Genomic DNA, 11,317 nt, shown 5'->3' with positions numbered 1-11,317 from the left:
GGTCTACATCACCCAGCCAGTGACGAAATTCACACGAGGAGCAAGAATAGCTCAGAGGAGTGACTAACTGGTCAATTATTCATCGATGATCTTATTTCTCTCACTCATGGGAGTTTTGCTCATAAAGCTAATGGATAATTTACATGTTACCAAAGACACATAGTCAAATATTATTTTATATATGTAAGAATGAACTTTTTTTTATTATTTCCTGTGTTTTATCTATCATATTGCATTGCTGGTTTTGTCCCAGCAGATGTCAGGCTAGCCCCAGCCTGGAATCATAAGACCTTCTCGTGTTTATATGAGATACACAATTCGGATATTCGCCAAATGCGTGTGTTTAATTTTGTTTAAGTTGCTGAGCACACCAGGACACCGTGTCGTTGAGTTGTTAGCTGTTTATTAACATTATATGCTGTAAGATTCAGGCATTAATCTAAGACACTTTCGATCTTTCTGGGTCCCAGTAATTGCAGCACTTTGGCAGATTTCAATTGTATATCTTACAGATCCGAGAGAAGGAAAACAAACTCCACGAAAGTGGTTTGTGGAGTGGGCTGTATAGCTGCACTTGTGTTCACTATAGGCTGATTGCTATAAACCCTCTTATCTGTGACCGTATTCTCCCAGTGATTTATTGGCTTGTCAAAATGTCTTGCACGTGCAGAGAGGCCATGGCGGTTGAGTGAATTTGTTTTCTTTGAAACAACTGTACCTGTTAACTCAGGGCTCCATACTACACAGCGAGTTCAAAGAAGCTTTTTCCCCTACCTAGATTCACCTACCCTAACATTGGCTATCAGGATAAATGGCAAACAACGCTGGTTATCAACTCCCTAAATTAACCCAGGATTTCCCCTGTGCTATCACATGAAAGGGGTGACGTCAGCATCTGACCAATCACGAAGGGAGGTTTCAAGACTCATGTGACTTTTCCACAGAAAATGATCCCTGTGAGTGTCACCTACTCCAGAGACGTTATCAAATGGTGATGAAAATCTCAAAACAACATAAAATGCCAGTAAAATGCAAGACTGTTAAAGGGCTTCCTTTGACAACTGACACAGTTTGGCTTCATTTTGTGATTTTAGTAAGGTACAGCTTAACATATTATGTATTGTCCCAATAGAGAATCTACATCACACTTACAACGTGCTTTAAAAGAAAAGAATTAGTGAAAACGTGTTGCTTACAAATGATTTTAAACCCAAACTCTGAACATAACCTTCTCCTGACAGTTTGAGTGTTTATTCTCTAAGCTGCAGAACAATAAAATTGAAAAAAATATGTAAGTATTAATTATTTATTTATATGTAAGTGTTAATTAATAATGCTCATCAGGGAATCAAAGACATTACATGGTATTTAAAAACAACAACAACAACAAAACTTTAGACCTTTTTTACTGTTCACATGCAGGTGCCCGAGGGATCTCCCGGTACGGTGACACTCTTTTCTGGAGAACTGATTCTTGATTTGATTCTTGAGTTGATTCTTAATCTACCAATTTACCCCAACAAGAAGTGAATACTTCATAGTAAAGAAAACCCAGGTTTAACCCAGAAGTTACCTGGATAAGCCAGCCAAGTCTGGCTGCTTAGCATAGACCACAGTTCTTTCTGAAGCTTTCCCCGAGTGGTTCTTGGCTCTTGGACAACTCTTTTGATGAGGTTCTGACTCTTCTATCACAAATCTTGTGAGGAACGTTTGATTGTGGCTGGTTTATCGTGAAATGATGTTCTTTCCACTTCCCTAATTCACTGTAACATCCTGAAGGTCAGAAATATGCCCGTAACTGATCCCATCAGTATCTTCTGCAACAGTAAGGCTCCTACTGTCTTGCATCAATAAGGTTTACCCGTCATAAGCTGCATTTGCTGTGACACCTTGGTAATGAGAAACCTTTCTTATAGGCCATGAGTTAGGACTGAACCAGCTAGTACTAATTTCCACTGATAGGGGGCAGGATTGCATTCATAATAGAGAGAGATCTCAGCTGGCTTCTAGGCAAAGCAAGGCAATTTTATTTGTATAGCACACTTTAAGCACAAGGCAATTCAAGGTGCAATTCAAAATTAAAAACAAGCAAGTAGAAAGCCATAATAAGATCAGTTACTCATAAGCAAGTCTAAATAAGTAAGGAGTTCAGTGTCTCTGCAGCTTTGCATTCTCCTGATAGTGCGCTCCAGATGTGAGGAGCATAGAAACGAAAAGCTGCTTCTCCATGTTTAGTTCTGGTTCTAGGGACAGTCACTAAACTAGAGCTGGAGGACCTAACTGATCTAGATGATTTGTACCATGATAGCAGATCTCTAATGTACTCTGGTGCTAGCCCATTCAATGATTTATAAACTAATAAAAGCACTTTAAAGTCTATTCTCTGAGCTAGAGGGAGCCAGTGTAATGACTTTAGAACTGGGGTAATGTGCTCTATTTTCTTGATTCTAGTGAGAATACAAGCAACAGCGTTCTGGATCAGCTGCAGTTGTCTGATTGATTTTTTAGGTAAACCTGTGAAGATACTGTTACAGTAATCAAGGTGGCTAGAGATAAATTCATGGATGAGTTTTTCTAGGTCTCCTTGTGTCATCAGTCCTTTAATCCTAGAAATGTTCCTCATATGATAGAAGGCTGACCTTGTTATTACTTTTATGTGGCCCTGGAGGTTCAGGTCTGAGTCCATTATTACACCTAAATTTCTGGCCTGGTCAGTAGTTTCTAGTTGGACCAGTTTAAGCTGATTACTGATATTTAGTCGATCTTTTTTGGGTCCAAAGATAAGTACTTCAGTTTTGGTTTTGTTCAGTTGAAGGAAATTATGAGACATCCAGTTGTTAATTTGCTCAATGCATTTATTAATTGTTTGGATAGGTTCAACATCACCTGGTGACATTGAGATATAAAGTTGGCTAAGGCTTTCAATGCCTTTTCACACCTCCCTTTCTTCATATGTCCTTGTGTCATTCCACGCCACTACACATGGCTTAATTTAAGGACTCATTTGTCTTGGTTTCTTTGTATGCACAGATTATTTGGGATGTTACCAACATCTGGTAATGATTTCATGTCAATAGCTCCATTAGAAGTATAAGTTTGTTTTCCCAGCTGTAAGTACTCATTATGAAACCAAAAAAGGATCTGTAATTCTTACATCAATATATATTGCTGGATAATATTTACAAATTCATTAACATACATCATGTTTTCTAAGACAATAACACCCTTATATCTATCTTATTACACTGTAAAGTAACTGTAATACAAACCAACCTGGGCATATCTCACATATAAGGGTTTTTTTTTTTAAATCACTGGTAGATGTTAAACCAAAATATAATTCTTCACTATTATATATCGGAATCAGTATGTGTGCACATACAAGGAACTGGGCTCTGTTTTTTTCCCTTTGCATTCAGTGTAAACAGAATGAACAGCCAGTATAGTAACAACATGTATGGCATATCCATACTGTATGTGCAATGGTGAGGAGTGCAAAGATGTTTGAATAAATTATGAAATAAAGAAGGGATGGATAACTGGTTACTATATATACAGTATATACATGCTTGTTTCAGCAGCAGGTATGGTGGATGTTTGACAATACATGATATTCTGTATAATGAATGAGTAGCATACCAGAAATTGGACAGCGTGACCTCTGCTATTGACAGTTGAATTTAAAAGGCAATGATTTCTGTTCTGCAAAGAATTCCATGTAGCAACATGTGATGAGGCTTGCACATTGAGTATGTGTAACAGGACACCTGTATCAACAAACAGAGCTGTAAACCAGTGGTGCCACTGGGTATCGAAACCCTGATCTCTGACATATGCACACTAAGCACAGTATGTTTACAGCGGAAGCGTAAAGTCATGCACAGAAAGTCTGTTGATGAAAGTTACCGGTGACACATTAGGCAACAGCAGCGATTGTGCAACAAACAGTGAAGAAATCGTCGGCGTTACTGAGCCAAATGCAAGACGGTGTAGCCTGCATTGTAAACATCACAGACCAGTTCTGAATACATGAAAAACAATTCAAAAATACTTTTCAAAGATCACTTCTAGGGAATATAGTAAAAAAAAAAAATTACAATGAAATGTTTTCAAGCATCATATGAGCCTCATGTAATCCAAGAAACATCTGACAGTGTCTCATATTAAATTTCAGTGTAACAGCGATCGAGGAATCAGCGTTTACAGTGTACTCTTTTACTCATGTGCTCAACAGGAATCCTGGTAAACAGCTGGCTGGCTTTCCTGTGGTGTAAGTAATGTGAAATGGAGTTTGTGTGCGTGTATGTGTCAAACATGCGGCCTGCATCAGCCCACTCCCACCCCTCCAGGCCCCTTCCTGTCAGGATATATGTCACCTAGTAGGCTGTGTGTTTGAGTGTCTGTTTACATCGTCACCCGGGCGATTCATCCTGAACTTGTACTGCTCGGCTTTAACAGGAGCACAGGAGCAGCTGATAAAAATAGATCCTCATCGGCCATGCCAGCTTTACCCGACCCTCTTACAGGGAAACTGGGAGGAGCGAAGACGCAAAGAAGGGATCTTAACTCTTTGGAAAAGGGCACTGGAGCAAGTTTACCAGGGTTCATTTGAACTTGGATGGCAAGGGTGGTCATCTGTGGTGTTGTTTTCAATAGCACAGACATATTTTTTCCAAAATAACATTTCACAAATGTGCAGCAGACCAGAGACTGGTAGTCCACTCATCAACAACACAAAACATTTCAGGATCAGCTGCTTGCTGGACACAGTGTAATGTATGCAATGCAGTGAAAATGCATTGTATAAAAGCATCATAATGGCCTACTACACTCCTGAAATGTGTGCTATTATATCTTGTCATATTGAGATGTCGGAGGTATCGATAGGCTGTCATATGCCCTGCAATAGAGTTCCTTAAGTAAATCTCGCTCACTCTGAGACTTATTATTGCTGCAACAAACCTTTCTTATCATTTCTCTGAAGTCGACCCATCATCCTTTCCCTTGGTTTATCTCATATATATACTGTCGCAATAATGGATACACAGATACTGGATGCAAAATAGCTTGTTTCAGATAGTTTAAAAACTGAGAGCCTGCACTGAAGTCCACAGTAAGATAAACAGGGATTATTTTGAACTGTGAGTCATGTAAAGCCACTCTAGAGGAGTCCAAGAATTTAAAAAAAACAGAGCTGGCAATGAGCATGCAAAGTCCATTTACGTACTTTATTAAAAATAAAGAAATTAATCAAAATATGTTTGAAAACCTTGGCTAACATTTGTAGCTTACTTTAGCCTGGATTCAGCTGTAAAATCAGCTCAATGCAGCCAGAATTCAGCCAAATATCGTTGATAGATGGTGACCTCGATGGTCTAGTCTAGTCTAGAATTATTACAGAAGCAAAATGTTAACCTGCTGTCTGAGCATTGTATTTGCTGTAAGGTGAGCTAATACAAGCTAACAGAGCACATTTAATTTGCTTGTTCTTAAAGGAACTACAGTTACTACACTGCTTGCTTTAATTAATTAGAGGTGGTTGGTAATAATATCTGCAAAACCATGTCTTCAACATCTGAACAGAATGATGTCACAAAATTAAACATGAACAATGTGGGGCAGGGGCTGCTTGTCCGTTTTTGCTTGAATACTCCACTCAGAATAGACTGTCATTATTATTAGCTAAAATACTCAGTAAATCCACAATTACATATTTGAAATGACTATCTGGTCAAATACCAGCAGGTGTCATACCCCCGCCCCCATACTGCGGTATAGTTTTACTGTGTCTGGCCTCTGAGGTGCAGCTGCTTTCATTCCTTAAGACCAGACCTACTTCCACAGTCGGTTTCCCTGATCTATAGACTGCCAGTGTCTGGAATAAGCCAGCATGCCTAGCACTGACCTTGCTGAGTGGCCACGGCCGGAGACACAGTGTACATGACTCTGGGCAGCCTTGTGCTTCAAAGCCACTCCTGATAAATATTAGAAAAAAAAAAAAAGAAAAAAAACACTTAATAGATTTTTCAGTGTTTTTTTGCTATGTCTGAAAATTCAAGATTGCATTTCCCATCAACATAAACGGTGCATAATACCAGGATAAAGACTAAAGCTGTGGTTCTCATACTTTTCTCTAACTTTCCCACACACGCACTGATAAATGCATCTTGGACAATGATACTTCAGCATGCAGACTAGAATAGCTGGGGATTATCCACAAAACTTTGACTGGAAGGACTTTTTATTTTTATTTTTTTATTTCCCACCTTCTCCTAGAAAAATCATATTCAGTCTGGCCCTGTTCCTGACATTCAGAGAACCACAAGCCTAAAAATAACCATTTTACCTCACACAGATCAGCAAAATTGAGCTTCTATGCACATGTGGATTTCCCTTTTTAAGAATACAAGAGTATCAGTACACAAGTAATGCAACATACTAACTGCCTAATATACATTTTTGCATGGCAACATGCTTTTCTGTTACAAGGTGTAACAGGGTCATCGTCTTAGCTACACTGGCTATAGTGGATTTCTGTGAAATAAGGCAGCACAATCATTTACTAAACGTGAAGCCCAGGCTTACAGGCTCCATTTGAGCACAGAGAAAACCTGACATAAAGCACAGACGTGTACTTTACCCAAAGTACATGTTATCAAACTTTATGAGCTATCCTTTGGGGTCATAAAAATACATTAACACTTGAAACCCTTGTAGACCATTTCTCTTTAGAGAAATATATACTTTATTGGAAATGGTAAAAGTTTAAGTTACAAGGCCTTTATGTTAGTGTGCAGCTTAAAAGCTAAAACATGGACAAAAAGAAAGCGAAGAAACAATTTGACAGTTTTCACAGCCTTTATTTGAATTTCTTCACATTCCATCACTTCCTCTATACAAAACAAAGTAGGACCTGAATTTCAGAAGGCACCCCCGCAATGTTAGGTGACACCTGTCTACCAAACAAAGAAAGTCAACCTTCCTTTTTAGGGCGGGTGGGGGAAATGATAAATGATGCATGCATTGAAAGTACCAACTTCATATGTCTCGGTACGATCATCTTATAGTCCCTCGATTTAAAAAAAAAAAAAAAAAAAAAAAAAAAAGCAACATAGTACAAGTTTCTTATTTACAAAGATTTTAAAAAGTGAAATCAAAATGGATTTTTTTTTTAATCCTGCTACAGTTCTGAAGTGAATCAGCAACCAAACAACCCATTTAGTACAATAAACACTTTTGTAGGGTTAAAAGCACCCTACTTTTATGCTTTCATTCTTTAATTCCAGACAAAAGCTTTTACTCGTTTTTAAAAAAAAAAAAAAAAAAGTGAAAAAGCTTCATTTGTAATGCGTTACGGTCAGTGATGACCTTGGAGGCATTTAAACATCTCCACAGGAGGTAATACTGCAGCTCAGATGTCCATCTCAAACTGGTTGTCATCTGTTGGGGGGGAAAAAAAAAAAAAAAGAAGCACAAAACAAAACAGTTGAGATTAAAAACAGTGAGGTTTGATAATCTGCCATCACCTTATTTGTGCGGTTGCAGCCACACCTTAACCGACAATGGCGACGAGAACAAACTAGCTCTTATCACTGCAAAGGAAACCATCAAGGGGGCAAAAAACACACGGACACACCAAGGACATAGAACATAAAAACAAGACCCACGGCACGTCTTGGGTGTTTTTACCCACACAAAGAAGGAGACAAGTAGGCAGGGGTCACGTGTAATCCTCATGGTCTTCAGTTTGACAGGAGGAATGGAGGAGGGCAGATTGATAGCTGCATGTACTTCAGTCAATAACAAATGACTAAACTGTGAACCCAACCTTTGGTCACATGGCCACAATAAGCCCCACTAGAGGATTTGTTGCCAAAATAAGGAACTTTATCTCTAGCAAGTCACAATATTCTAATTGGAAATCAATAATAATAATAATAATAATAATAATAATAATAAGTCAAGTTGTTTACCAAAAGACATTAAACTTTTAAAAATAAAAAAAAAATAAAAAAAAGTGGAAATATGATGCTTTTCCTCAGCCTGTGACATTATGATCTGAATCTTTGGCTGTGTTTGTACAAGTAATCGCAGTGAGTCACAAGCTCAGGCTTAACACTCGTCTAAATGCTCATTCCTTGAGTTGTTTTATTCTCCTTGCCCAGAAAACAATATCCTGAACATATGATCATCTCACACAACTTTCTGACTTCTATCCATGAGGGGCCGCCAATCAAAAGACAGCTAAAATGGTTCTAAAGAGAGGAACAACATCTATGCAGTTTAAGATAACCAGATTTTGAACTGTTAATCGTGCAAAGTCACTTTGTCAGACATGATTGTTTACCAATAAACTGCTGGCCTCTTTTTAATAAAAAGGTAAACAGCTAACAAACAGTTCAGCTGCAGAGTTGAGGACTGCAAGAACAGCAGGCTGTATGCATATGATGGTTAAGGCTGGACACGCTGGCTTAATCAGCATTTCGACTTAATCATAAAACAGTCAGTGGAGCCTTCTTTGTATCAGTTAGAAAAATCTGAGAGGGGAGGATGATTTAATGTCAATTGCGACACACACACACACACACACACACACCCCCCCCCCCCCTCTCAGGGGTTAGGAAAAAGACAGGAATCAAAAACCGTTTTACTTAAGAACAGGTTCCATTTCATGGGCTCATATGCCTTGAAGCTTATTAATCCCTTTTATCAGTGTTGGCATACCCCCCACCACCCTAACCCAACAGCTGCACATTGCAAAACAAATTATTGAACTATTTGTTTTGGGCACCTCAGTCACATGCAAAGCTTTTTTCCCCTCCCAGTATTTATCCTGAGTGTTCAGATTGATAAAATTGTGTTGGCTGACATCACTCTCACAAATAAAGGGAACAATAAGGATTCTGAACTTTCAGGAGACTCAATATATATCAAGTAAAATTCCACATTACAAGTTGTGGTGACACAAATGAATCTTATATGTACAAGACATTTACCTGCAATGTCTTTCTCTTCCTCTTCTTCCTCCTCTTTGAGATCCTGCAACTTCCCCGTGGAGTGTGTGGCTGGTACAGTTACCCCTGGGATTTGGGGAAGACAGCATGGGGGGGTCCGAGCAAGAGGAGAGTTTCGACAATCCAAGAGGAACTTTCTGTCATAGATGATGCGGGTGCCTATTTTGTTTTAGGAGGGGGTGGGGGTTAAAATCGAAACAAAGAGTCAAACAACAGAACAAAGGCTGGACTTCTGCAAGCTCAAACTGCAGCCTAGTTATTACTCAAGCCCCTTTGCAGTGATCTAAGGTGCACATCTGGAGATTTGGACAATATTCTGTATTGGAAGAGATTTAAGTGGGGAAAGGGTTGTGTGCACACAATGTTTAGAGCCGTCACAGTAATTCTAGGAATTCCAAGAAATCAAACCACAAAACATTCTCACTTTGAAGCAAGATGCTTTCAGATTAAAGCCACATGTTTCATATTTTGATTCAGCAGAAAGCTGTTACATATACAGCAGTCATTAAATGCTTATGAATTAACCTAAAAGTACTTATTTTTCTTTTCAAAATGGAGTTTGTACCGTCTACAAGGAAAAACACGTTGAAAAACAGTTACGGGCAATTCATCCTAGACAAAGGGAAGCAAAGCAGAGGGAAATGGGGCAGGGGAAGGGGGCTGGAATGCAACCTATAGTGAAAGCAGCGACTGCGCCATGCAGCTACATGTGACAAAGGGTTAGGGTTAGCAACACAAGCATCGACCTGATAGGGTGTGCAAAATTTAATGTGTCACTATACAAAGTTTAACTCAAGTCAAAACTCAGTAGCGACATCCTGTCACGTGTCCTTTGGCATCCATTTTTAGGCCTTTTTCTTGAAATGTTTACATTCCCCCATGCATTACACATTTCATCCCCTCCCCCTTCAAAATGTACAGAATGTTCTCTACTGTTCCTCAAATGCAGAACAGAGAGAAGCAGGGATAGGACGGCCTCCCGCTCCTCCACCACTGCGAAGGCCAATCACTCTGCATTTCTGGCAGCCGGACACATACACCCTAAAAGTCACGAGTTAAGACTGGGCGTGTTGTGTTTGAGACAACAATCAGTAAGTTTGACGCTGCAACAAGTCACCGATCAGACCACCGTGTTTTCGTTTGTCACAGGGGGCAGTGTTGTTATAAGCCTTACCGATACAAGTTTAACTACAGAACTTAAACAATATGTATGTAGTTATACATGTATAAAAAAGAAAAGAAAACACAATTTAGGAAAAAACAAAACACCGACGTTAGAGTATTAACCAACTCGATGCAGGTAAAGCACACTCGTGAACATACGGGGCTGTGGCCTGCTGTGAGCATGCTCTCAATCTACAAACGAGGCAGGGCCCCCATCTTTGCCCGCTTTTTGGTCTCGAGCAAGTGCGAGGGCTGTTTTTATTGACGTTAGGGGAAACTGATATTACATCAGACACTTATGTTGTCGCGTGCAGCCTCTCGCGAGAGATGACGCGTGACCGTTTGGACGTAGGCACAAACCATTAGTTTCCAGCAAAAGTCGAACTTTTCGAGGGTTTTCCCCTTTTTCTTTCCTGTTGAGTTCTGAAAACATAAATTGATAACACAAAACCACAACACAGTGCAGTTTTTCTTACCTCCAGGCGTGGTGGAGAACAGGGTACCCCCGGGTGTTTGGCTGTAACAGTCTGGTAGCTGGGACCAGTCCTTCAGGGTAAGCACCCTGGTGGGGATAGGACGGCTTTTAACTTGATTTGCGTCGACCGACATGCTAATTTTGGCCTAACTACTGCTTCAAAAAGTGCTAGCGACTTTCTTTGTTTCTTTAGCCCCGAAACTCGTAAATACAAGTTTCCCCACAGTTTTCCTCACGGACAAAACTACGTAAGATACCGTAAAGTTTTACAAGTTTCACTTGCAAACTAAGAGTTAAAGCAAGCTCAAAGTTTTAAGGTCTGTCACGACAACCAGCTTCCAAACGCTGCTACACTCTGCATTCGTGGTACCCAAGTCTGCAGCAGCCAGCCGTCATGTTTTTGTGCAGTAGCTACCAGGCACGTGGGACAGCGTGTATTGGGTACGAATGTTTATTCCCAAACGACAGTCCGCGAGGGCGGTGACAATGAGTAAAAAGAGCGTTGTATTCTACTCTCTATCACTGTCAGTTTACCCCGTGGGGGAAATAGTGGGAATTGTATTATTACCAATGAATAACATTAGTTTCTCTTTGTAAACGAATGGTATTAAAATAGCCGTATACTGGATAGAAATAACACGAGTTCCCGCGAGAATACCTAGAC

At 39.7% G+C, this 11,317-nt stretch overlaps 1 protein-coding gene across 1 annotated transcript; it reads right to left on the bottom strand.

The window, feature by feature from the left end:
• Positions 1 to 6,839: 6,839 nt before the first annotated feature.
• eif4ebp3l (eukaryotic translation initiation factor 4E binding protein 3, like) lies at positions 6,840 to 11,317 on the bottom strand. The gene is made up of 3 exons (XM_026188593.2): positions 10,655 to 11,317; positions 8,997 to 9,173; positions 6,840 to 7,440 (listed from the first exon to the last, which is right to left on the bottom strand). The coding sequence occupies exons 1-3, from the start codon at positions 10,785 to 10,787 to the stop codon at positions 7,412 to 7,414; spliced, it is 339 nt and encodes a 112-aa protein (XP_026044378.1). The 5' UTR covers positions 10,788 to 11,317; the 3' UTR covers positions 6,840 to 7,411.

The sequence above is a fragment of the Astatotilapia calliptera genome, chromosome 2, assembly GCF_964374335.1.
Source record: "Astatotilapia calliptera chromosome 2, fAstCal68.1, whole genome shotgun sequence".
NCBI classification, from domain to species: Eukaryota; Metazoa; Chordata; class Actinopteri; order Cichliformes; family Cichlidae; genus Astatotilapia; species Astatotilapia calliptera.
This window is presented reverse-complemented; position numbering and strand designations above follow the sequence as displayed.

Coding starts and splice junctions, on each gene's coding strand:
- eif4ebp3l (XM_026188593.2), bottom strand. CDS start 10,787: ATGTCGGTCGACGCAAATCAAGTTAAAAGCCGTCCTATCCCCACCAGG. Junction 9,174..10,654: donor GTTCTCCACCACGCCTGGAG/GTAAGAAAAACT, acceptor AAAACAAAATAG/GCACCCGCATCATCTATGAC. Junction 7,441..8,996: donor GGAAGAGAAAGACATTGCAG/GTAAATGTCTTG, acceptor CCCCCCCAACAG/ATGACAACCAGTTTGAGATG.